The sequence below is a fragment of the Scomber scombrus genome, chromosome 2, assembly GCF_963691925.1.
Source record: "Scomber scombrus chromosome 2, fScoSco1.1, whole genome shotgun sequence".
Classification (NCBI taxonomy): Eukaryota; Metazoa; Chordata; class Actinopteri; order Scombriformes; family Scombridae; genus Scomber; species Scomber scombrus.
In genome coordinates, this window is record NC_084971.1 from 25835459 (window position 1) to 25863269 (window position 27811).

Below are 27811 nucleotides of genomic sequence, written 5' to 3' on the forward strand. Positions count from 1 at the left end.
TCATGGTTCTGTTTTTCACATGTGAGGAATAGCGGGGGGAAAGAGATGAGTAATGAGTGAAGCATTTGCCAAACTGTCCCTTTTGTTAGGATATGTTTACGTTGGGACGCTGTCATTACTCTATTGGTCATTGTAAATGGCCTTTCATAGATCTGTCTTCATCTGATCCCTACATGACTTAATTAACTGTATAATGTTGCCTTTTCGGAAAATGGACAGATAATATGCATAGATAATAGTTTTATGTAACAGTCAATTAATCAACTCATCATTTAAGCTCTAAACAGGATAATCAGAGTTGCATTTCTATTGCTCTGATGTACTCTGCAGCTCTCCTAATCTTTCCATCAGCTCATCAAACAGGGAGACATATATACTAATTAAATTTCAAGTTCAGCTGTGTCTTCATCAAGCGATGAAGCATATAGTAGCAGGTGTGATTGAAACAGTTTTTTGACAAGTTTTAAACCATGATACGGGTAGTCAGCATTCCTCCTCCTCCTCTCCCCCCCCCCCCCCCAGTTTTCTGCCATCTCAGTTGAGCGTTGAGCTCCAGGAATCTTCCATTGTCTCATTCCTGACGCGGCGCTGCTGTGATGATGGTGCCGTCTAGCCAAAGTTTTTTTTTGTAATGTGTGCATTCTTGAGCCCCTCCTCTGCTCTGTCTTCCTCTGAACCTGTGAACATTCTCTTATTTCTCTTACTCTGAGAGGAGCAGATTGCCTCAATCTCCCACATAAGTAAATATATTAGTCTCACATATATACAGGCACATATGGCTAATGCTACAGTCTGAAAACTGCCAAATAAAGGACGAAATAGAAAACTGTACGCTCGTATGTGCTATTTTGATGAAGGAATATGTTATGAGACTAGAAAAAATCCCTCGAAATTCATCCAAAGCAGTTGAATACTCGTATTGTAATATATATTAATATGCTAATTTAATCCTACTTGCATATATCTCGCTCCCCAGCTAATACCAAAGCTGAACTGCCATGATAAAAGCTTTTAACCATGCAAGTTGTCTTGTGGTTTTTGTTCACATGGTCATGCCCTGTCCATGAGATTTTGAACATATTTACATGGTAGTTGGGGTCATATGGGATGGCGGCATTCAAAATGTTTTGTCCTTTGTCGTCAAAGGGGAGCTTCAGAGAACTGTAGCTGGAAAAGAATCTATTTGTTGTCACTCCGTATGAATAAAGCCTTTCATCATCTGGTTGCTGTGCTCCACTGAGCCTTGGATGAAGCGCCGCCTTCACCGGCATTTTTCAGCTCATCCACAGAAGCAGCATGTCCTTTAGTTTACTACAGAACCTTAAAAAACAGCCACAGAGTACCTGTTTCCTTAGCCATGATTTTGTCTCCCCGTAAAGCACTTTCTTTAAAAGCCCTGGCAACAGACACTTATTTAAAGCCTCTCAGCAATACTGCATGCAGTGACATTTTAAGTAAAATTAATCACATTCAAAGGTTACCCTATTCAAAAGGTCTAATACTCACTGTGACTGGCCGTACCAGTAACCCTTTCACATTACAGATGATGATTTCTTAGTTCATATAGATATACATCATCACTATGAGCGCTTCAAAACTTTCTTTAATTTTTTACTTTAAATTCCTCACGTTTAGATCAGAAAACTAGTTGCTCATAAGCCTTTGATGTATTTAAATCTGGTAACCTAAATGTTGATTTGATGGAGTGGATCTCCAGAAAATAATCTCTGTACGCAGAATGTAAATTATACTTTGCATACTCCCTTAAAATTGTCTTTACAGATCCTGAAGGATAGTTTGCTGACAACTTGATGAATTTAATTTCCATAAGGCATCACCCATCAGCTCCTCGTACGGCTATGCGATATGACCAAAATCTCATATCCTGATTTAGGTCACAGGTAGCACATTTTCTGTAGATTAAATGAATAAATAGTTTATACATAAGAAGGTTGGAGTTAGAGGCTTTCCTGTACTTTTTGATGTGATTCTTGCATAGGTGGTAAAAGAGGTTGGTGGTATTTGAGTCTGCTGTCTGTCGTTTATTTGCAAAGTACGTTTTTCTGGTCCATGTCAGACTTTTCATACCCAAACTATGTCCATGTGACAGATTAGACCCTCTTTTATATATGAGCTCCTCGTTTTGTCGTGCCTAGTCGGAGACCTTCTCCTTTTTTTATTTCCCCGTCCTGTGTCATGTTAACTTTCCTCCATTTTGTTTGTACTGCCTTCATGCACATTTCCTGCCTGCATCTGTGCCGTGTTGAAGAATGCAATGGTCTCCAAATGACGAAAAATATTGCCGAAAAAAAGTGTGGTTTGTGACACAGTGAAATACACAAAAGAGCAGAATATGAAGCAATAGATGACATATATCGTCATATCACACAGCCGTGGTTTATTTTAACCACTACTCAAGAAATGCCTCAAAGAATCATCAGTCATAAAACACATTAAGCCCATTGCCTGAAACAGTACACTCTCTCTTACTATCTGCATGTTTTGAAAGTGTATATTTTTGTATATATTATTAGTGCTGTGACTGATAGGCTGTCTTGCAGATGAGTGCTAGTTACCCAGCTGACCACTGTAGGTCAGCTGTTTTCTGTTGAAGGAATGGATTTACTGAATTTGTATGCTCCATAAACCACACTTTGTGATGTAGGCCAGCTGCCTGGGATATGAGAGCCAAATAGGTGACTGCATGAGGCATATAGTATTAAGAGAGACTGTACCAATTACCCACATTTGGTTGTAAATGCATCTTTATTTATACTATTTTTATACTGAAAATCAGCATATAACCTTCAAAGAATGATCTCACTTTGTACCAGTTGATTGACTTGTACATATTTTGGGAAAGCCTTAAATGTCCTGAGGATATGGAGTGTTTTGACATGTTTCAAGCAAGCCATCTTTGAGTGTTTAGGCTACTAAGTTGTTTACTTGATAACATTGTTCACCATTTATAGCATTTGCTCTGTTAGCATAGGCTTGAATAGAAACTGTAAACTTGCTGGAAGTACATGGACTTTTAAACGGTGTTTAAGTCATGTAATGTTACTTATGTAAGAAATAAGCAAGTAATTAGTCCACCTGATGGTGCAGCATTAGAATTAACTGTCAAACACTGGTATAAATATTATGATTTTTAGATTATTTGAGATGCAAGATTATGTTGAGTAATCAAATGTCTCCTTATAAAAGTATTATATTGTGCTAGCCACATCACCTGAAACCAAGGAGAGAGAATTTCAAAAGGAAAACATATGCAAGCGAATCACTAATTGTTTATTGAGTATGTATTTGTTTTCTTTGGGGACAGTATCTTCTTTACCTTTGAAACAAGTCACACAGAGTCTCACTGCAAATTAGATCTACCAGATCACACACATCCAGCGCACCTCGTGAAAGCTCAAAGTTGGACTTATCTATTCCTCAAATCAAAGTCATGTGGAAGCTGTGCTGCCAGACGGGCTGGCCTATTTTCTCCCTCCTTGGAATGTTTTTTTTTCCTTTTTGTTCTCTGTCTCCCTGTAGCCCTCTTTGTCTTTCTTTATGATTTTCTCACTCTGTTTTTCAAAAATCCCCACATTTATTGGCCAGGCATGCAGGGATAATGATTATTCTTTTTGGGAAGAGTATAGCACAAACAAGAACCCTGGACTTCTGTAGGTAGTGGTCTGTGTTAATCCTGTTTTGGGAACATGTACGAGTGCTCAGTGCCAGTGCCCTGCCTTTGCCCAGAACCTGGCACCTGACGGGGGGGGGGGGCTTCTTCTCCTACGCATGGCACAGCAGGACAGTGAGTGCAATGAAAGCTCTCGTGTGACTTGTTCTGGACACCGCACAAAAGGTGTTTTGTTATGCAGAAGCCATGTTGTTCTATTTATGGCGTCCTAAGCACACCTTTGTTCCTAAACATCTTTTTTTTAATTTTCAGATTACAGTGACTAACTATAGGCTGCAAATTCAAAATGACTTTGCACATGCAACCTTCCAGTGAATCCAGTGGCAGTATCAGTATGAGGGATTGTGGTCTGTGGGAGGTCCGTAGAACACAGTCAGCTATTCTGTTGTATGCTTTCCATTTGACAATTGTAGTTCTATGAAGGCGTCTCTGAAGGATCAGCTGATATAGACAAGGGGCGCTGCATTCCAGCTCGGGCACCTCATAGCCAGGAGCTGCGCCAACAAGGCAGCCTCGGCATACAGCCCAGCCACCCTTCCCCCATCTCCTGCTATATGACATCCTCCCTTTGCTGTGCAGAAGTACCTCAAGCTGTTCTGCACACAATCTGTTCCTGGTCTCCTGTTTCTCATGTTATCTCAGTCCACATTACAAAGAATCTCTTTATGTCTCACTCGAAGGTTCACCTTATTCACTCATACTCTATATGTTTCTTCCCTTCAGTATCAAAGCTGACGTTATGTCTTGGACTCTTTTCCTTCTGGACTTTTTGCATCTTATTCCCAGCTTTTTTGTTTGTTTATTTCTTTCACCCACAACCCGTGTTTTCTAAATGACAATTTCCCTTAGCTTTCTTTTTTTTTCTCTCTGTCACGTCTCACGTTTCTTACTCTCATCTCACCCTCATAACACTTTTTTTCTTTAGTATCTCCATCTGTCAAATCTGTGTCTCAGTCCCAATCTTGTTCCTGTCCAGCATACCCAGAGGAAGCCATATACAAAGACTACAGAGTTTTCTTCTACACCAGCAATTCTGCTGCAGTCAGGCTGTATCATGCTGCTTTGTGATGTTTGATGGCAAAGTTCCTTTGAAGTGTTGTAGAGCTTCCTTGCAAAGGGAAAGGCAAGTTTGTGTGCATATGGGGGATAGAAGGGTGCTGAATAATCTTTTGTGTGCTTTCTAAACCACGTGAAATAGTACATTCTGGATAGATGTGGATACCACTGACCAGGGTCTTTTCCTTTCTGCTTCTTGACAGCGCTATCAGCTCTTGCCACCTTACTCACTATTCACAAGACGTGCTATCTGACGCTGGCCAGATTGAGACACATTGGACAGCCTCTTTGTGTGAATGTATGTGTGGAAGTGCACATTTGTGTGCCTGTGTGTGGGTGTATGCGTGTGCATCTGTGTGTGTTAAAGGTGGATTGTGAGACATCAGGGATCTGGTACTATATGATGTCTGGCATGACATGAGAAGACATGCCTGGAATGAGATAGACTGTCAGGCTTCTAAGGGCGCAACATGCACCAGATGCCCAATTTCATATGTTTTTTTCTGGGTTAATGTCTGATTAGAAAAGTGTATTTATTTGATATAATGTATCCTGATTAGCAGTGTGACATTAGTCGCTTGTGACACAGGACTTGTGGCAAACAGCCAGCGTACAGCACTGACAGACAGCATGCAGCCTAACGCTCCCCCTGCAAGATGACATCTGTGAGCCTCAGCAGCATTGCCAACATCACAGTACACAGCAGACTGTAAATGTTATCACTCCTGTCAGGTTGAGTCTATATTTGTCTCTGATATAGGCTCACAGTGCTCAACAAACAGTATTATGAGAAAAAAAAAACAAAAGTGGGCAGTTGTGTTGACCAGAGATCTGACAAATTCTGGTCAGCCAGTAAGCTGGTCATTGCTTTTGTGACTACAGTCCCCTCCACTGTTCCTGCACCAAACAGCTCGGCTTCGACTGTTTCCTTACGGGACATCACCCCCTGGTGTCTGGTATGCAGGTGTCTAATCTGGGCTGATCCCTTTGTTCCCCATGTTTGGCAACGGTAGAAGCCCCTCGCTGGTCTGGGAAGCAGAGATGGCATTCCAGCAGCTCTCCATAATCCTCTGTCGGAAGTCCAGTAGACGAGTGGCTGGTGTTGATAAAACATGCTCCCAGTGGAATTTTACAGTTTGGGGATGTTAGATTCTTTGTTGTGGAGAGAGAAAAAAAACACTGTGACTGCACTTTTTGCTGTCCAAAAAGAGGGGCACATATGTGTAGAAATTTGTGTCATAGGTTTGAGTCTGAATACTTTTTTGCAAATGTATCAGCAGAATACTTCGAAACAGTCAAACTAGAACATGTGCAACCACCCTAAAGCATATTTTACTTTTAGACACGTTGTTATATTATTAATATTACTGCACATGCCTTTTTACTTCCCACAGTTGACAGCTTGCTGACATGTGGTTTATCACACATGTAGTCTCAATTTAATCTCCTGCTCCTATAGTTCAGAATTCATTTGGACAAATTGTGGTTATTCTCCATTGATTTCTTGTTTTCACTGTTTGAAGCATTAAATGGCTATTCAGTTAAAATATGCTTTTGCCAGAATATGTATTGATCTTATCTTTATTTGCACAACATTGCTTATGTGTGCAGACGAAAGAGAGGTAGAGGCTGAAAATTAAGATATAAGTATCATTAACATGACTTTTGAATGGTTGGGTGCCTTTCTTTAAGTACTTTACAAGTATTGCAACTTGTGCTGTTATTACATTGTTTTTAGTAATTTATGTATGTTTACATGCTTACTAGTAGTTTGGTTGATGTTTGTTGAGGCTGAAGGAATGGACTGGGAAGCTGCAAATGAATTGCACATTGAGATCAATAAAGTTGTCTGAATCTGAATCTGGTTACTATCAGGTGTTTGGGAGTATCCTGTTTATGTATGTGCACGTGTAACTCTAACCCTCACAGAAACCTAACCTAGATTAGGGACCACTGTGTCATAATTTTCAAACTTCACTAACATTTGATTTTATTAGATTGATTCAACCATCCAATTACATTCAGAAACATGAACAGTCCTTGGGGGACAAAATGAGAAAAAGGTTCACATAAGAACCTTAACATTCTTTCCGTGATTTGGAAGATAACACAGGTCAGGTGTTGAATAATACATACTCTACCATTTACTTTTCTGTTCCCTATAGGTCCTTATCCGTGTCATTGACACCAACAACCACCGACCACAGTTCTCTCAGCCTAAGTATGAAGTGAATGTCCCTGAAGACACTCCAGCTGGGGCCGAGGTCCTACAGATCAGTGCTATGGACGAAGACGAGAAGAACAAACTGACCTTTACACTCCTGAGCAGCACTGATCCCTTCAGCCTGAGAAAGTTCAGACTTGACCCAGGAACAGGCATTCTTTACACTGCGGAACAACTGGACCATGAGACTATGCATAGCCACGTCCTCACTGTCATGGTACGGATCAAAGATGTGACAATTTCACAATAGTGAATGAAAATGATGAGCTGCTACATACAATTGAATGGTTTAGAGTTTATTTTTGAGTGTTCACTTCATTGAAAAATGAAACAACCATGAAATTAAGACAAGCTTTGTTTCTATGCTTTTCAAAATATGAATAATTTAGTTATTGTTTTCAAGAGAGAATTATCCCTTAAGGGGTTTCATACACTTGTCTGAATATGTTTTCCCTCTCCTCTATATTTCTTTAACTGTCCAAATTTCTCATCTCTAGGTACGAGACCAAGACATCCCAGTGAAGAGGAACCTTGTGCGAGTTATTGTCAACGTGGGAGACACCAATGATAATGCACCCTGGTTTATAGGCACACCTTACTCTGGCCGTGTGTTTGAGTCTGCTGCCATAGGCTCAGCTGTGCTCCAGGTCACAGCTCTTGACAAAGACAAGGGCCAGAATGCAGAGATCCTCTACAGCATTGAGTCAGGTAAATGCACACAAAGTTGCAGTGCCATTTTAACAAGCTGCAATTTCCATGTTATGTTTTCTCTGAGAGGAGAAAGCTTTCATTGTCAAATAATGCATATGAAGTCAGCTCGTAAAAATGTACGAGTCATGTTGAGTTCTGCTGCCCACTGAATCTTGATCATGAATGGAATACTTTACAAAGAGAAGGAGAATATTAAGGACTTTGTCTAGAGGATCTCCAAATACGTAGGAGATGAGCAGTTTTTCCCACGATGCTTTTCTCCTACAATAAGCTGTGTTGTGAGCATGAAACAATTGCGGCTATTAGCTTTTTTGTTTGAATACATGCATTTTTGAAATAATTCAGATGACCTAATGTAATTTGACTATAGCATGCCTTGTTTGGATTCAAACTGAGGGCTTTGGATGACAGGCCTCAAATACGATTGGATGTCTAGTGGGGAAAAATTTACATTACAAATCCTAAACCACATCTTCTTGACAGAATATGTGGCAGTTTTTCACCATATATTTTATATTATGTCATAATTTCAAGGCAAACTGCAAATGTAAGAATGAAGAATATTTTTCAAGCAGCCACAAAAATATTTTTTTTTCTTTTGTCTTCTGTTTCTTGCAGGAAATGTTGCAAACTCATTTGCCATCGACCCTGTCCTCGGGACAATTACAGTAGCCAAAGAGCTTGATCGCAGCAGCAAGACCCAATTCGAACTCACTGTTAAGGCATCTGATAAAGGAGTATCTTCACTGTCAACTACAGCCAATGTACACATTGTGGTAACAGTTTCTGACAATGCAGCCCCCAGATTCACTGAAAAAGAGTTCTCTGCAGAAATCAGTGAATCAGTCCATCCAGGAAGTTTTGTGAGCTTGGTCACAGCTGTCAGCCAGTCATCTGTTTTCTTTCAGATAAAAGATGGCAACATCAACAACGCATTTGATATAAACCCAAACTCTGGAGTGGTTGTGACCCAGAGAGCTTTAGATTATGAGACCACCTCTCAATATAAGCTTATCATACAAGGCACCAATATGGCTGGACTCGCCAGCAACACAACACTTCAGATTCATCTGAAGGATGAAAATGACAATGCTCCAATCTTTCTCCAGGGGGAATTCAAAGGAGTAATCAGCGAGTCTGCCTCCATCAACAGTGTTGTTCTGACCCATGAAAACACTCCTTTTGTCATCCGTGCCTCTGATGCTGATTGTGACCAGAATGCCATGCTCATCTATCAGATTGTCGAACCTTTCGCGCATAATTATTTTGCCATTGACTCTAGCACCGGGGCTATCAGAATCACAACAGCGTTGAATTATGAACAGAGGAATATTTTCCGCTTCACAGTCCAGGTCCATGATCTAGGAATGCCACGGCTGTTTGCAGAAACGCCAGCCAACGTGACCATTGAAGTAATTGATATTAATGACTGTTCACCAGTTTTCAGCCAAGAACTGTATGAGACAACTATCGTAGTGCCAACATACAAAGGGGTGGAAGTTATTACAGTGAATGCTACTGACTTGGACTCTGGGCCTAACTCCAAACTTCTCTTTTCCATCTCTGAGGGGAATATTGGTGATAAATTTAAAATTGATCCAATCACAGGCATAATCTCTATTCAAAATGTTACACAACTGAGGAGCAGATATGAATTGAAAGTAAGGGTTTCGGATGGAAGATTTGCTACTGTTGCCACAGTCAAGATAAATGTAAAGGAAAACAAGGAGAGCAAGCTTAAGTTCACTAGAGAGTCTTACAAAGCCTACGTCAAAGAAAACTCTTCCGAGAAGAAAACGCTAGCAGTCATTGCTGCTGTTGGGAACCAGGTGAACGAGCCTTTGTTTTACAAAATTTTGAACCCTGACAGCAGATTTGAAATCAGCCGCACATCTGGGGTAATCTCAACCACTGGAATACCATTTAATCGTGAAACACAAGACACATTTGATATTGTTATTGAGGTCACCAGGGAGGACAAAACTAAAGAGGGGGCTCATGTTCTCGTAACTGTGACAGTGGAAGATGTAAATGACAACAAACCTATGTTTGTGAACCTTCCCTATCATGCTCTGGTCCAAATGGACGCAGAAGAAGGCCAGGTCATCCGGCAGGTCACAGCAGTGGACAAAGACCTGGGCCAGAATGCAGATATCCATTATCAGTTAAAGGAAGATCATGGGCACTTTGAAATCAATCCCTCTGGTGAAATCTCCCTCAAAAAGAAGTTTGAGAAAGAGTCGCTTGACACTGACTTTGTCATCATTGTTATAGCTAAGGATAATGGGGAGCCAGCACTCTCAGCAGAAGTAGAAGTGCCAATAACAGTGGTGAACAAAGCGATGCCTGTGTTTGAGAAGCCTTTTTACAGCATTGAAATCCCTGAAAATATTCAGTTGCGCACACCTGTGCTTCATGTACAGGCGAATGATTCTGAAGGGCCTCGAATTGTTTACACCATCTCTGAGGGAGATCCCTTTAAACAGTTCTCAATTGATTTCAACACAGGTGTTATCAATGTGATTCAGCCTTTGGACTTTGAGACACATCCTGCATACAAATTAAATGTAAGAGCCACAGACTCTCTTACTGGAGCACACTCTGAAGTATTTGTAGATATCATACTGGAAGATGTAAATGATAACGCCCCTGTGTTCCTATCAAAGACCTACTATGCCAATATTTCTGAGGCCTCTGTCATTGGTACATCGGTTTTGCAGGTTGATGCCAAAGATTCCGATACTGGTAATAACCAAGAAGTATTCTTTCAGTTTGTCGAGGAGAAGGGGAAGAGTTCAGAATATTTCACCATTGACCGTGATACAGGAATAATCTCTACTGCTCAAGTACTTGATCATGAGGAGTTTCAACAACACCGGTTGAGGGTTCGTGTTGTGGATGGAGGAGTACCAGCCCTCTCAAGTGATGTCATTGTAACAATAGATGTCACCGACCTGAATGACAATGCTCCAATATTTACAGAGCACACTTACAAAACTACCATCAGTGAATTAGCCTCACGCGGACACTTCATCACCCAAGTCCAGGCATCTGATGCTGATAGCTCAGACTCAAACAAGCTGAGGTTCTCCATCATATCGGGAAATGAGGATCAGAACTTTGCCATTGACAAATACACAGGTGCCATTGTGATTTCCAACCACCGCAGGCCACATATGCAGCCTCAGTACATCCTCAATGTGTCAGTATCAGACAGTGTATTCAGAAGCTCGGCCCTTGTCAACGTAACAGTTATTGGTGCCAACTTCCACAACCCCACCTTCTCTCAGTTGGACTATGTGGTAGAGCTTGTTGAAAACTCACCTGTCGGTACTTTTGTAGCTGAAGCAAAAGCAACAGATGACGATGAAGGCATTTATGGGCAAATAACATACCGGATTGTGAATGACTTTGCAACAAACAAGTTCTCGGTCAATGAAAATGGAGAGATTCTCACTCTCGAGATGCTTGACCGTGAGAATACCATTGAGAAGGTTATTCCTATTTCTCTCATAGCTAAAGATGGAGGTGGAAAAGTAGGCTTTTGTACTGTCAATGTCATTCTAACAGATGTCAATGACAATGCCCCACAATTCAGGGCAGTTGAATATAAAGCCACTATTGCATCAGATGTCCTAAAGGGGACCTCTGTGATTAAAATTGCTGCTTCAGACATGGACGAGGGAAGCAATGCTGACATAGAATACTCAATTGTAGCAGATGTTGAAAATGTGGCAGAGAACTTTGAAATCCATCCTACCTCTGGGGTCATTGTAACCAAAGAGAGTCTCATTGGGCTTGAAAATGATCTCTATGCATTCTTTGTTAGGGCAAAGGATACTGGGAATCCATCCAAATATTCTGTTGTTCAGGTTTACATTAGGATTGTTTCACCAGAGACACCACTTCCCAAATTTGCTGAACCACATTACCGTTATACCATTGCTGAAGACCTTCCCATTGGAACAGAGATCGATGTGATTCAGGCAGAAAGTGAACAGCCAGTCTTATACAGCCTTGTAAAGGGCAACACTCCTGAGAGCAATGAAGATGAAGTGTTTGTTGTAGACAGAGACGCTGGAGTCTTGAAACTTCAGAAAAGCCTCGACCATGAGACTACCAAATGGTACCAACTCACGCTGCTTGCACAAAACAAGCATGAAAACTATGAGATAGTTTCATCTGTGAATATAGACATCCAAGTGAAAGATCTTAATGACAACAACCCTGTCTTTGATTCGGACCCTTACGACGCTGTCATTGTGGAAAACCTCCCAAGTGGGGCTCAAGTAATCCAAGTCAAAGCCACTGACCAAGACTCTGGAACCAATGGCCATGTCGTTTACAGCCTTGACCCCAAGCAGAACTCACCAGAGATCTCAGAGCTCTTTGCTGTTAATAGTGAAACTGGATGGGTGACCACCTTAAAAGAGCTAGACCGTGAAAAGATGGACAAATATATAATCACAGTCGTAGCCACAGACCAAGGGGATAAAGTCCAACATGTGACTGCCACTAGAGTGAGGGTAACAGTCGCTGATGTGAATGACAACCCACCCCGCTTCACTGCAGAAATCTACAAAGGCACAGTCAGTGAAGATGACCCTCCTCCCAGCGGGGTGATCGCTATCCTCAGCACCACTGATGATGATTCTGAGGACATCAATAAACAAGTGAACTACTTCATCACAGGTGGGCGTTTATTATTTTGCCAAACAGATAATTAGTAAGCCCAGAGAGTTTACTCCCTACTCCTTTGTGTAACAGTTTTTCATAAACAGAGCTTAGGGGGGATTATCCGTTTATGGCACTTAATATGATGATAATATCTCATCTTTGAAACATTACACAGTCCTATTATCTGTTAGGAGTCTGAGTTATCGCCTAATCTGCTGAAGCTCAAGGCAAATATTTAGGTCATCATAATACAGAAATGTATAATTATCTGAATAATGCTTTGAAATAGACTGGGGAAAAATACTTCCTCTGGTGCTAATTAGCATGTGTGAATTAACTATGCCAAGCCTGGAAATATCAAGAGAAATCAGAAACTAGCACTTTCATGAGTTCATGAACATTTTCTGTTGTTTCTTGACATGAAAATGTGCTTGTGTACCTAACATATTTGATTTAGCAATACGGATTTGATTTGTGAAGTAGTGATGAATGCTTGAATGGTGATTTCAATCATTATTTATTAATATTTAGTGGAATCGAGTTTAAAATTGAGGACACAATCTTGTCCTTAAATCCTTTTTATTGGCCCTGGGTGTTTCCTATTTAAAAGGAAGAGTTCTAAGCTGTTGATCATTCTAAAGTGATATATTTCTTTTTAACACCAAACAGGAGGGGATCCACTGGGCCAATTTGCCATCGAACACATTCAGAATGAATGGAAGGTCTCTGTCAGGAAGCCCTTGGACCGTGAGGAGAAAGACAATTATCTCCTTAACATCACTGCCAGTGATGGCATATTCACTGCCAAAGCTATTGTGGAGGTTAAGGTGCTGGATGCCAATGACAACAACCCTATATGCGAAAAGGTATAGTCAGTTAGCTTTGCCACAGTGTTGTAATTTCAGCACTTTGTTTCAGTTTTGTGTGCCTACTATTTCACATTATTCGTATACTTCCTGTTATTCACTTTTTCTTTTCAATTTTTCCTCTTTTTACTCCATCCATCTCCCAGTCTCTATATAGCGAGAGCGTCCCAGAGGACTCCCCTGCTGGCAGACTCATCTTGCAGGTCTCAGCCACAGATGCTGACATCCGCTCAAACGCTCAAATCTCTTATGAGCTCCAGGGAGTTGGATCAGAATTGTTCATCATTGACTCTGATACAGGTGTGTATCTGTGTGGTGACAGGAATGTGTGCAAAGGCTTTTGTGTATGAAGAAAAGTACTTACTGTGTGATGTATTGTGGTCAGTGTCAACCCATGATCTGAAATAGATAGTTGAGGTCTTTAGTATCCACAATCATTGAGTTAGATTGCATTCCAGCTGTGTCGCAGGTTATTCAGAATATTAGAAAGCAGTATGTGGGGCACTCGTGTCAAAGTCTCTGATGAAATACTGTTGACCTTCTGCTTCAAGCAGTAAAATCAAAAAAGGTCTTCTATTCCACACTCTTAAGATTTGAGAATTGTAATCCCTCTGCAAACTTTTGGGGTTTCTGTATTTGTGTTTCTGTACATGCTCAAATCATTATCAGCTATGAAGGGGGCAATTTTTCTCATGCCCATTTGTTATTAACTTATTCGTTTAAAAAAAAAGCCAAGAACATTTCCCTGCAAGGCAACTGAAAGACCCACAGTGGCACTGTAATACACAGTTGCATACTTGCATTGAATTTATGACTGCTATACTTCTTCCCTGTAAACTATTTCTTCTGGGAGACCCTCTAAATCAGACTCTCCATCTGGCTGCAAGGATGAAAAAAGAGAAAAGAAATAACAATAATGCCAGTTAATCACCACCAACCTGTTTTAAAAAAAATAAATGCAAAATAAAAGTGTGAAAGCACAAAACAAACTATGACAGTAGATTTTAAATGACACTGCCTGAATTTCACCGTAGCTAACAACGAGGCAACAATGCCATCCAGCTTTCTTTTGGCAATCCTCAATATTGAGTCTCATGCAGCAGAGCTACTGTTATGTAGAGGGGATGTTATTTTTTTCGGTGCAGACGAGTAGGATTATTGCTTATGAGGACCGCCAAGAGGCTCTGGAGTTTTCCAGAGAGGTTGTGGTAATGTTGGCTGCCTCACATCCCAGGACACTTCCAAGCTGCTCTTAGCTGCCAACTCTGATGTTTTCCTTCAGCTCCACACTCTCTTCTCCACTCTGTCTCTGTGCTTGCGCTTCAATTACTTATTTAGTCCCCTCTTTTCGCACTTGAAAGCCATTAGTGGTTTAGATGCTTTTTACTGGTTAGTACGCAGTAGAAAATAAGTTTACAGTGCTTAGAGTATAAATGGTTTGTCCTCTTATACATAAATTCAATCTCTTGATTAATTGCTTACATGGATTTTGAGTCTGTTAAAAAAACGTGTTTATTGTGGTATGGATAGCAAGTGACATTCCTCTTGTCCTTAAGAGTGTATATCTGTTTGTTTGTGTGTTTTTCTAAAAATGTTCTGTCTCACCCTCAGGGGAGTTGAAGACCTCACAGCCCCTTGACCGAGAGGAGCAAGATGAGCACAAGTTCAAAGTGCGGGCAGTGGACGGAGGAGGGCGGTACTGTGAGGCTGACATCCATATCACTGTGGAAGACGCCAATGACAATGTGCCTCAGTTCTCAGCCGATCCGTACACCTTTACAGTCTTTGAGAACACAGAGATGGGCACATTTGTGGCAAAACTGCAGGCAAATGATATCGACACTGGTGAGGAATTTTTCTTCTTAGACACAATTTTTCAATGACCTTGTTCTCTCTGCAAGAAATAGTATCACTCTCTGTCAAGTATAGTGATGCATTTAGTTTCTAAAAGGGAGTTCGGAGTTGCTCATTTAGAACTATTTAACTTTAAATAGACACTTTTGTTTTGACTTCTGAATCATATTATAATAGTGAACATCAGTACAGTTGAATCAGCTTTTCTGCATTTATTATCCGTTTGAGCAGAGTTCGCCTATGCAAACTCGGAAAAACATGTTATTCATATATTTAGATGTAGCTGTGTCTTACCTGTGGACAAGCTTTCTGTTCTCTGATTATTAATAAGTATGATAGGGTTCCTAAAATCTCAATTTTTTTGTAAATATCTGTGCTGTATATTAGGTGCTATAGCATTACTGCCACACTGCCACACCATTCACTGAATGAATAATTAAGTTTAAAGAATAATTATGTTGTAGATAAACTTTGGAGACACTGAAAGCTCTCAGGAAAATGTGCTTCACTTTAGCTCTAGCAGTAGAACGTTAATTGTGAGGCATGAAGGTTAAAAATGCCTGTACTTTATACTTAAAATGCAATTAATGGCAACCCAGACCATTACTCAAGATCACATTAAAAAAGTACGTACATTTAAGCATATACCTTTTTAGCATCATGGTATATGCATATGTATCTTGGCTCAATGCTGACTCAAATGCAAAGGCTATTATCTTTTCATTATGCAACTGTATTACACTAAATGGGAAGAGGGAGGGATAACAAATGTGGAATTTCATGAATGATCAACCCCTCAAATTAAAAGCTCCATTACACTCTAATGAAATTCTTCTCTCCTCAAGCTGAATCCTCAAAAGGGCTGATTGCAATTTTCCATTTGCCTGGTGCAAAGCCACAGGGCCACATATTTATCTCAGTCGTCCTCACCTTTCAGTAAGCATTGCCAACCACCAAAAAGCTCACATGTGAATAAGACGGAGAACTAAAAGCATGCAGTTTAACAGTCATTTAAGCTCCTAGAGACTTTATCCAGGAAGCTGTTTGACCTGCCATTCCAGATTACACCTTTAGTTTAGTGGAGCAGTATATTCTTGAAGAACCATTTCAGCCTGTTCACTGCCAGAGAATTGACGCCCTCTCTTTCGATTTCCCCTTTTCCAGCCCCTCGTTTTGGGTGGACTGACAGCTTGACAGAATGAAAGGGATGCTAGAATTGGGTCCCTTGGACAGAAACGTTAAATGGTGAAAGAAAAGAGAAGACATTTCTTCCCTGAGGCTTTGCTGGCACAAAATTTGCTTCACGTTTTGAATATCAAGGATAAGGGTACTTGAAGCAGGGGTGGATAAAAACGGTGCCCCCTGCAGTTTAGCCAGGGGCAGCAATTATTTGGAGTTACACTGAGAGAAAACAGAGAGGAAGTTGATTACTATTTCTCTCACAGGCAGGCATGGATGTCACACATATCGAAATGTAGAATTCCAAAGTTCTTTTTTTGTGTGACTTTCTAGTATTTTTTTTATTTAGTTCATACGCTTGGAGCACAACTGGCAAGTCCAATGCAACATGCAGTGTGTACAAGAGAAATAGGCGTTGTAGCTTTGACCCACTTCACTCAGGCTTTGCAGCCAACCATCAAAATGTGAAGCTTAATGTAACCCTTCTCCTAAGAGAAAAGGGTTGCTTTATCTTCCATCGATATTTGACTCTGTCTATCTCTGCGTAGACTCATTCTTGGCAGTGGCTGCTATGTGCCACAGTCTCTATGATCTGCCTGCCCATTTGGCTGGAAGATGTTTGATACTTACCCACATGGCTGCTCGTCAGTTCATCCTGCTGTTACAATCTCTGAGAGGCAGCACTTATCAGTGTGGAATAGTTATAAACCAGACAGACAAACAGACCCAGACTGGTGCCCTTGATCTGTGATAAACTAAAGTTATGCGACTACACATTCCTTCTCTAATTCTGCTTTGTCCTTTATCACTCTGCCCTTATCCGCGTGCCTCTCTTTGCCTTCTGCACTGCCTTGATGTTATTTTCATCCTATTTCTCATGTTGCTCCATTGTGGATGTATTTAATTTGTGTCAGATTCATACATGTTCTTGATGATCCTGCCAACACTGTGAAGAAAAAGATGTTTCTTTAATATCAAACATTCCAGGTGTGGGATTGAGATGAGCATAAAAATCATAAACATGTGTGTATGAGGCAATATAGCCAATTGTGATTCAGCGTAATTCACTTAACCACCATTAAGCAATTGTTTCAAGGATGATCTGACCAAATAAAAGCGATGGGAAACCACATAAGCAGCGCTCTCCCCGGTAGTCTCTCCAGCACGATAATGAGATCCACGGAGGATGGGGGCACTTACCTGATAAATGGGAATATAATAGCATATTCCAAATGGGGGCCACCTGCAGAAAGGCATTATGATTATTATTGTGATCCGTCTCTGTCTCGTTGCTGGGAGCGTCTTGCTAGTGGGAGGACATGAGTTATGAGGATGGCATGGATTAGACGTTTACAGCCCCTGTTTATCAGAGGCTGTGTGAAAGATGGATGCTTAAGAATTAGAATAGAGGGTGATGATTTGAATCATTCAAGAATCACTACATCAATATAAGAATCAATATGCTTGTTTACACCTTGTACTTAGAGTAGTCTTTCTGTTGATGTGGCCATCAGTCTTACTGGTGATGACAACGTCTTCAGTCAGACAATCAGACAGGTTGTAAATTGAGATGTCACTTCATTACAAACAGGATTTAGATTGCAAAAACCACTGAACTGACCTTTTTCTGTCATTCCAGGTCTCAACAGCGACGTCCTGTACACACTGGTCAATTCAGCAGAAGGCTTTTTCTCCATCGACGAGCATACTGGTGTAATAAGCCTGGAACGATCACTGGACCGCGAGAAGCAGGCAGTGTATGAGCTGAAGGCCCGCGTAAGCGACCAGGGCTCGCCTCGTCTTTCCTCACTGTGCCAGGTGGTGGTCTCTGTCCTGGATATCAACGACAATCCGCCAGTGTTTGAGCACCGTGAATATACAGCCACCTTGTCTGAGGACGTGGCCGTGGGCACTCAAGTGCTTAGAGTGCAGGCAGCCAGCCGGGACACAGAGGCTAATGGAGAGATCTCTTACAGCATCATCAGTGGGAATGAGCATGGCATGTTCAGCGTCGACCCACGCACTGGTATGTGGTAACATAGAGTGGAATCATTTATTTTTCTGTGCCTGTAGCTTTTTCATTATCAGTCGTTTAACAATGATACATTTCAGTACTAGTCTTCTAGTTCAGTTAAAATAGATATTGAATTCCAAAAAAGGAATTTGATAACTTCAACAAATTGAATCCCATTTTCCTGTTGCCTCTGCAGTGCTTAAAGTTACTCAGTGGGGTTTTTGACCACTGGTAGTACTGTCGAGCAGTGGTTTTCGAATCACAGTCACAGTTTTGTTTATATCATGTACTCACATGAGAAAACCACATTCCTGCTGCAGCAGGTGTCACACTATACCATTGATTGTTAGCAAGCAAATAAATGTAAACAATGCTCAACTTAAAATATTAAAAAAATAGCTAGTAAATGCTTTATGAGGAAGGAAAAACAGTCATGAGGTTTGTTAGGCAGTTGGTCAGGTGGCCCATCGGCTGTACCATAATATTGTTGCCTACATAGTCTGCATTCTTGTCTCAAAAGTGATCATGGTATGATGCTAAATTGCCATGTGGACTCACTACCATAACAATTGCAGTATCAGCAAGTAAGCTTTTATATCCAGGAAATTTGCAACTGAAAACATTTACAAATTAACATGTACCAGAAACTGTGTTCACCCATCACTGAATACCACTTGAACACCCTGCTTTCTGTCAGACTGGGCTGAGATTGACAAGTTACATTACTGAAATGCAACTCCAAAGAAAAAGAAAATAGTGTACTGTTGTGTTGTCCAGCCACAAGCAGTAACTCAAGTCAGAGCGGCTGAGCCAAGCACGAATTTCAAATGAGAGTCAATGACAATCTGACTTGCAGTTTGTGATGCATTTCAGTCGTAAATGTCTACATTTAGTGTTATAAACCAGTCGAAAAAAATGTATTATTTAGGAAAAAAAGAATTACTTGCAGTAGATTACCCCTCTGCAAAAAGGCTGCAAGCACAATACATAAATATAAAAAACTGTAGTTTTCATGACATTAATTTCTGGTGTACTGTGATATAATGATATTAGATATTTAAATACTACTAGGTACTGAAGTGAGATTTTTCTGTTTTCCTGACTCTCTGCTGTCTCTTTGTCCCTCAGGTGACGTCTTTGTGATTGAGCCGTTAGACTATGAGATCTCCCATGAATACTACGTCACAATAGAGGCCACAGATGGAGGCTCACCACCGCTCAGCGACATGGCCACCGTGAACATCAACGTGACTGATGTCAATGACAACAAACCCGTATTCAGCCAGGATGTCTACACAGCCGTTGTCAGTGAGGACGCTGAGCTGGGGAGGACTGTGTTGATGGTGAGAGACTGGTGGAAAAACATGCACAGCATTTCTAAGGACAGGTTTACATACAGTAGGCGTTCTTGTGTGGCAATAAAACGTAATTACTCTAAAGCTGTATGTAGGGTAAAAGTCATTTTTCTTCTCTCTCGCTGAACTTTCCCCTCAGCTAGCTGTCACTCCGTTCACCCTCTCACTCATTTGTTAATTTACTTCCTTGCAGCCTTTCTCCTCTCTGCCCATTACTCACTACATACACTATCACATATCTGCACCTGTGGCAAATCACCATCTGGTGGCACAGCTAATTTAGGACCAATGCTCTTCATGCTCACTGCACCTCTGTACCCGTGCATTATCTGACACACATGCTCAAACAGTTTAATTAAAGGCATTTGACTCATTAAGCTCCTATCCAAGAAGAGGCCTCTTCTTTCTATCTTTTTTTCATGTAAAATTTTTGCTCCATCTATTCCTGCCCACCTCTCCCCCTCTCCTCTAATAAAAGACCCCTGCTAATGGCCTTTTATCGGTGTGTCTAATGTACCTGAATATAAATTATCCATCAGAAAATTTGATTTTAATACCTGCCATTGTCTCATACTTGTAAATCTTCACTGTCTGCTGATTTCCCCGGGGATCCCTTTCAATATGCACCGGTTGGTGGCTCGTGTGTGTGTGTGTGTGTGTGTGTGTGTGTGTGTGTGTGTTATAGGAGGCTGCACAGAGGAAATAATAAGTTGTATGCATCTGTATGATACTGAATAGGGCTTTGCAACCTTTAAAGCCCTTGAAATCTTGGGTTCTCTTTAAAGATAAATATTCAAAACAACAAATAAATATGAGATTTAAAAATGTTTGTTATTATTTATTAAGAGTTAAACACTTGTGAGTTTGTCCAATTTGATAAACTGTGGTCAAAAAAACCCTCTCAACTGTCATCAGATTTAAATTCAAATATTGCCAAATCCCGATTGGTGGATGGAAGCACATGACATCACAATTTTCCAGCTGAGTCCCGCCCAATCTAAGTTAGTGAGAAAAAAAACCAAATGTTTCTACAGTCTACAGTACCAGTCAAAAGTTTGGACACACTTTCTCCTTCATTCATTGTATTTTTCATCCTCTAGCACCCCATCACTCTTAATGAATAGACAGGATTCCAGGGCCTCTACTGTAACATATACATTAACATTACATATGCCAAGTGAATGTGTCACATAATTGTCATTTAAAGCCCTCTTCATGGATTGTTGTTTTAAATGTTGTTTGATTGATTTAAAGGTCGTGGCAGAGGATGCTGATGGGCCGTCTTACGATCATGTGCGTTACTCCATCGTGGATGGTAACCAAGGCAGCCCCTTCACCATCGATCCGATCAGAGGAGAGCTCAGAGTTGCTCGCCAGCTGGACAGAGAGAGAGTAAGAGAAACAGCAGATACAATGCTGACTGTACACATAGAGTTTAATCCACTGAGTAACTAATTGCACTCTATGCAGAATCCAATCAGAGTCATGTCAGGCCTAATAGGGAAGCTTGTTTACCGATCTCCGCTGCATTATTGCTTACAAAAGCAGCTTTCACCATGTATGGTAATTATCTGTCTCTCTCTTTTTCAGGCATCAGGGTACACTCTGACGGTGGTTGCTTCAGACAACGGGGTGCCCCCTCTTTCCAGCAGCGCCATGATCAACATTGACATCTCAGACGTCAATGACAACCCACCCCTTTTCTCCCAGGCCAACTACAGCCTCATCATCCAGGTGAGAGGGGGAAAGGGGTCAGTGTAGAAAGCTGATTAAAGGCGGAGAGGAAGACAATAGTGGAAAAGAAGAAAGATAAGGGGAGGGAGCATGGGGAATGGCAGTGGACAGAGAGAAGGGGATTAACAGGGAGAAATAATGGGAGACTGTGTGACCAGAATGTCAAGAAGCAAGTGGGAGTATGAAGCAAGAACAGAGGTATGGAGAGGGGAGAAAAAAGAGGGGGGGGGATCAGGGAATTGAAAGACAGGCTGCATCTTAAGTATAAGAATGCAGATAAGAAATGGAAGGCAGGAGTGATGGAAAGTGGGTGAAAAGCAAGATACTAAGCTGGTAATGGATGGCTCATTGGAGTGAGGGAAAATGTGTAAAAATGAGACAAATAAGAGTTTGGGTGGATGCAATAAAAAAGAAATAAGGATTCAAAGGGGAGGAGAGAAGATGATGCGTTTCCAGTTTCCCTGTCTGTGGTTCTAAACCTGAAAAAGTAATTTAAGAGACACTGCGAGGCACAGTACACATTGTGCACAGATGAAGCACTTCAGAATGGAACATTGTTTTGCCTTTGAAAAAAAGGCCTGACTGGCTTTATTTTACTTACCATGGAGCCTTGATCAAAGTGAAACACAGAATCACGCTCAAACAGAACAATGAAGGGCAATGCTAGAAACAATATAGGGCATATGCTCTACATACCACCAAGAAAATCCAATGTTTTTTGTTTTTTACCCTAGAGAATAAAGGCCAGTTTAAAGTGATGCCTTAAAAGAGTCAACAAAAGGGAAACATCTGAAGTTCATCCAGGGCCATAAAATACAAAAAGACAAACTCTCTTTTGTGAAACTGACATAGCCCTTTATACTTGAACGCATCAGAGTCGTGACACTGGACCAGCTGTTGGACAACTGACATACAGCAGCACTAGATTAATTAAAGTAGGAGAAGCTGTACTCATATGTAGCTGTCCCCAAGTCTTTGAAGGACTCAGTTATGGAAATTGTCGAGTTTTTGTTTTTTCAAAGCTTAAATTGATCATGAAGACGTGAACTGTCTAAGTCAGCAAGCCAAATTGAATGGTTATACAAATAAAATCACATCAGTTTAGCTCCCCCCCCCCCCCCCCCCCCCCCCCCCCCCAAAAAAAAAAAAAAGAAAAAAAGAAGTCCCATCAGATATTTGATCTCGGCAAGACATCCCCCACATCGGCAATGCAAATCTTAACATTCATAGTTCAACATCACCGAGCTGAAGAGCATTAGGAGAGCCACCTCCTCTCACCGTGCATACTCTCTTGTATCCCACAGGAAAATAGACCAAAAGGCACAAGTGTTCTCCAACTCACCGTAACCGATCGGGATGCTTCCCACAATGGCCCACCTTTCACCTTTGCCATCGTGGATGGGAACGAGGACAACGCTTTCCACATCAATCAGCAGGGCACTCTAGTGGCCGTGGGGGCCCTGAATAGGAAGAGTAAAGAACACTACCTACTTCAAGCACAGGTGAGTCACAGCACAGAGAAGAAACCAGAGTTGAGAGGTTGTATTGATTTAACTGCCAAGCCACAGCTACGTGATCTATTTGTCTTCCCTCTTTCCCTTTCCGTACTTTTTCTCTGTCCTGCTCACTCACTTGCTTTCTCTTTTTTTTCTCCTTTCCTCAGTTAGTCACTGTTTGACTCTTCATCTCCATCCTTTAAACTTTCTAAAAGCATTCTAAATATATCTTTTGTCTTTGCAAACAATCGTCCATAAGAATCCTGAATAGAAAGAGACATACAATAAAGCTGCTGAGAAGCATAAAGCTTTAAGTTGGCACGATTATGTGTGTTACCGGGTGTTGATGTGTCGCCATAGAGGAAAGAACAGAGGAAAAAATGAGTTGGCAGATGGGATAGGAAATGTAAGTGCTGTGTCTTGTTACACACGAGATGCACACTCAGATTTGAGTCATCAGATTTTTTTTCTTCTTACAGAACTGATGACCATCTGTGTGCATATGTGAATGTTAGAACAGATGATTTGTAGATGTTTTGATGGCTTTAAAATCTAGTGCATCTAAAGTTTGTAGATGCTCCCAGCTTATGGATATTAACAGTGAAAGTGCTTGATTGCCCTCTGCTGTTGAAAAAGAATTCTTGCATATCCAGACTCACCAGCCCACATTGTCTCCTCACAAGTGTGTCAATCTGTCACTTCTTCTCTTTTCTCACGTTTAGGTGTCAGACAGCGGCAAACCTCAGCTCTTTTCCACCGCTTTTGTCAGCGTACGTGTAATCGAGGAAAGTGTCTACCCTCCTGCGATTCTTCCACTGGACATTTTTATCTCCACCGCTGGCGATGAATACCCTGGAGGCGTCCTGGGCAAGATCCACGCCACTGACCAAGACATCTACGACACTCTAACCTACAGCCTCGCCCCATCTTCTTCTTCATCCTCCTCCCCCGCAGACGAGAGCAGTGACTTGTTTTCAGTTTCAGCCTCCGACGGTAAAGTTATCGCCCTTCGACCACTCGACGTGGGCCACTACCCTCTCAACGTGACGGTGACCGACGGACGCTTCACCACAGCTGCTGATGTCACTGTGCATGTGCGTCAAGTACCTCGTCAGGCCCTGGATAACTCCATCGCAGTGCGCTTTGCAAATATTGCTCCGGAAGAGTTTATCGGGGACTACTGGCGCAACTTCCAGCGAGCACTGAGAAACATTGCTGGAGTGAGGAGGAGTGAGGTCCAGTTAGTGAGCCTGCAGCCTTCAGAGCAAGGAGATCTGGATGTCCTGTTGACTCTGGAGAGGTCTGGCAGTCCCTACCAATCTCAGGAAGTAAGATCATCCAAAAGTACACTTTCACAAAAAAGTCCATGCCACTTAAATATATGTAAATTAGTTTACTGGAATGATGAGAGGATGAAGGGATCAAATGGGAATTTATGATGGGTGTAGGCTGGAAGGGAGGGAGAGTCAGGGTGGGAACAACATCTCTTTTTAGGAAGTGTAGCTTCATTTTCCTCTTGTGGTTTGACAGAAAATGTATCTGCAGCTTTTGTGATAATCATCATTTTGGTCTTTTTTTAAACTTCTAATGCCTAACATTTACTGGTTCCAACTTCTCAGATGTGAGGATTAGATGCTTTTATTGTCATACAAGATAGCAAATTCAATATCTTTTGGTTTTGTACTGTTGGTGAGACAGTACAAGGGGCTATGGAAAAATATAACAAGCATCTTTTGTATTTTTTAATCAGTAGAATAATCATTAGTTGCAGCCCCTAGTAGAAAAGCTGAATGTTTTACTTATGTTTATTAATCCCCTTCAGGGTTGCAACTAACAAATATTTACACTATCAATTAATATGCATTTTAGATCATTATAAAACACAACAAATGCCCAACACAGTTTCAATACAGAGCCCGATTCACGTCTCCAAATAACTTTTGTCCAATCAACAATGATTCTCATATTTCTGCCAGTCTTCCTATTGATTAATTGACCCTTTCTTTCAGCACTAATCCCTACATCTTTTTCACATTCATGTTCCAATTTTCAGGTTGTCTTCCGTAAGCTGAACTCGTCTGCCGCTGTGATCGAGGAGATGACGGGGGTCCGGATCGTGCGGGTGGTGCAGAAGCTGTGCGCGGGGCTGGATTGCCCGTTACACTTCTGTGACGAGGTCATCTCCCTGGATAAGACGTCGATGTCCACCTACAGCACTGCTCGCCTCAGCTTCGTCACCCCGCGGCACCAGAGAACCGCAACCTGCCAGTGTGAAGGTAGACCTCCACTACACTTCATACACTCATTTACACACATTTTCTGTTAGAAACTCCCCTCCTGAGTGAAAGTATGTTCACACCTAGGTGGCAGATGTCCTGTGTTGAACAACTTGTGTGAGAACAACCCCTGCCCGGAGGGTATGGAGTGTGTGGCGGATCCTCGAGATACTGTGTACAGTTGTGTGTGTCCAGAGGGTAAAAAGGGCAAATGTTCCGGTAAGACAACCTACTTCTTTTTCTGTGTTGTCAGTTATCTTATCTGTCTAATTTCCTCTGATGAAGATAATGTAAAGATGACGTGGACTGCTTGATTCCTTTCTTAATACATGTCTTTTGCGTCATGTCAGATGGCCACTCGCTTACGTTCAGCGGCAACGGCTATGTGAAATACCATCTGATGGAGAATGAGAACAAGGAGTTGATGAAGCTGTCTCTGAGGCTCAGGACCTTCTCCAGCCACGCGACTGTCATGTATGCTAAAGGAACAGACTACAGCATCCTTGAGGTGTGTTTTTTGTGTTTGTGTGTATTTGTCCAGCCTTATTACTGAGCCATAACAGTGCATTGCCCCCTCCATCTTCTTTAAAACAGATGATAACCTCGCTTATCATAATTAAGTCTAGATTGAGCGCCCTTCTGCTTTTCTTAGCCTGTCTTTGTATTACCACCCGACATTTCCATATCAGAAGGGCTTAATAAACACACAACTGACCCGCCCACCCATGAGACCTTCCAACCAACTACACTGAAGGGTTCAAAAAGCCATTTTGAACACGAGGGACTATGGGAATGTGGTGGTGGGTTGAAAAAACTCACACACAAGAGCTATTTTAGTACTGGGAGGGAGACAGAAAGCAGTTTTCCACACATTCCTTTTAGAGTCCGTCTGGAATAGCTGTCTGCATGCCAGACTTAAGACTAAAACCTTGCTGACTAAAAGGCAGTTATTGTTTATCAGAATGCAACATAAGGCTTTTAATATCTCCAATTTAGGCAAATAAAGAGAAGTTGTTTTACGATTTTTCTCGTAAAGCCAGTATTTGTATTTAAAAAATGTGTATTCTATTTATCAAGATAAGAGTCAAAGTTATTTCATGGTACACCAGTAAAGGGATTCAGATGTTACTTTTCTTATAATGATTGATTTATAAAAGCGTGTTGAAAATCTGATGAAGATTTCTCTGCTCAAGTTTTAATCTCATGGAGTGTTTATCAAGAAGGGAAACAAAGAGCAGAACGGATGAGATGAATTCACTACTGATGTCTAAGATACGCCTGTGTAACAGAAAACTCACTCATGTTCTGTCTTATTTCTGTCTCTGTAACAGATTGTGAACGGTCGTCTGCAGTACAAGTTCGACTGTGGCAGCGGCCCCGGCCTCGTGTCGGTCCACAGTGCTCAGGTGAACGACGGGGAGTGGCACACTGTCTCGCTGGAGGTGGATGGCAACTACGCTAAGCTGGTGCTGGACCGAGTGCACGCCGCCTCAGGCACAGCACCGGGCACTCTGCGTACCCTCAACCTTGACAACAGTATTTACTTTGGTGGTCACGTACGCCAGCTCACCTCCGCTCGCCACGGACGTAGCCTACCTGTCACCGGGCTCCGCGGCTGCATGGAGGCCATCTCCCTGAATGGCCTAGAGCTGCCTCTCAACACCCAAGCTCACAGGGCCCACGCTGTGTTAGAGGACATTGTGGACGTGTCTCCAGGCTGTGCACTCGCACCTGCTGAGAGTTGTTCCAGCAACCCCTGCATCAACGGAGGGGTGTGCACCTCCGTGCCTAATGGAGGTACATAATGTCCTGCTCAGCTCATTGCACTCACTCATTCCTACTGAAGCTGCTTGATTTGAAATTCTAGCTCACTTTTATATCTTTTGTTATACCATACCTTTTTTTTTTAGGTCTGGGGGAGATTTAGACGATTTTTAGCTTCCTCTCTGTTACTTGCAACCAGAATTAGCATACGATTTTAAATTGACCTCAACTGATTGGGTGAACCAGGCTTTTATTTAAAACTATGAAAGAAAAAACAATAGGTTTGAATTGCCCTGCTTCATGAGTATACGTTATCAATTTTTTAAGAACTCTCCGTTTGCTGATCTGTTCCTTTGCTGTGTTAAATTTGCTGCGAATGCAAACTTGACACATCTCATCTGTTTCACATTAAAAACCTCTCAGCAGTTCAGGGGGCAGAATCCCTTGCCCTTCCCTGGATGCTTTTTTTGTGAAACATCTGCTGGATGTGTTATGTTTCAGTAACATCAGCTTAATTAAAATAAAAAATAAAAAAGAGCAGCAGTGTTCTGAGCATATAATGACCATATTGTTGTTTACCCCAATTTAGCAAGTGAACCATTAAAGCTAGTAGTACATTTTTTCTGTCCTTGTTCAGCTAGCCTATTTGAATTTACAGTAGTAATGACCACTCGCTCATAGACATTGTCTTCATATGCCTCCTCTCTGTATTTCACAGGCTACTTCTGTAAGTGTACCGCCTCTTTCGGGGGTACCCACTGTGAGATTGGCATCAGCCCTTGTGCCTCCAACCCCTGCCTGTATGGAGGCACCTGTGTACCTCGTGCAGATGCTTTCTACTGCCAGTGCAGAGGGCAGTACTCCGGACAAAGGTATCCTGTAATAACGTGTTCTTCACTAATACACCTTCACAA

At 41.6% G+C, this 27811-nt stretch overlaps 1 protein-coding gene across 2 annotated transcripts in view; it reads left to right on the plus strand.

The window, feature by feature from the left end:
• Nucleotides 1–27811, plus strand: part of fat1a (FAT atypical cadherin 1a) — a 72628-nt gene that overhangs the window by 38319 nt on the left and 6498 nt on the right. For both annotated transcript variants that reach the window (XM_062433651.1, XM_062433643.1), the window contains exons 8-24: nucleotides 6913–7188; nucleotides 7469–7679; nucleotides 8301–12374; nucleotides 13029–13225; nucleotides 13372–13525; nucleotides 14837–15070; nucleotides 17898–18284; nucleotides 19401–19615; nucleotides 20882–21019; nucleotides 21218–21361; nucleotides 22666–22863; nucleotides 23580–24185; nucleotides 24911–25133; nucleotides 25221–25352; nucleotides 25484–25641; nucleotides 26465–26930; nucleotides 27616–27769. In XM_062433651.1, coding sequence (XP_062289635.1) covers nucleotides 6913–7188; nucleotides 7469–7679; nucleotides 8301–12374; nucleotides 13029–13225; nucleotides 13372–13525; nucleotides 14837–15070; nucleotides 17898–18284; nucleotides 19401–19615; nucleotides 20882–21019; nucleotides 21218–21361; nucleotides 22666–22863; nucleotides 23580–24185; nucleotides 24911–25133; nucleotides 25221–25352; nucleotides 25484–25641; nucleotides 26465–26930; nucleotides 27616–27769 — 7967 coding nt within the window. The remainder of the gene's footprint in view (nucleotides 1–6912; nucleotides 7189–7468; nucleotides 7680–8300; nucleotides 12375–13028; nucleotides 13226–13371; nucleotides 13526–14836; nucleotides 15071–17897; nucleotides 18285–19400; nucleotides 19616–20881; nucleotides 21020–21217; nucleotides 21362–22665; nucleotides 22864–23579; nucleotides 24186–24910; nucleotides 25134–25220; nucleotides 25353–25483; nucleotides 25642–26464; nucleotides 26931–27615; nucleotides 27770–27811) is intronic.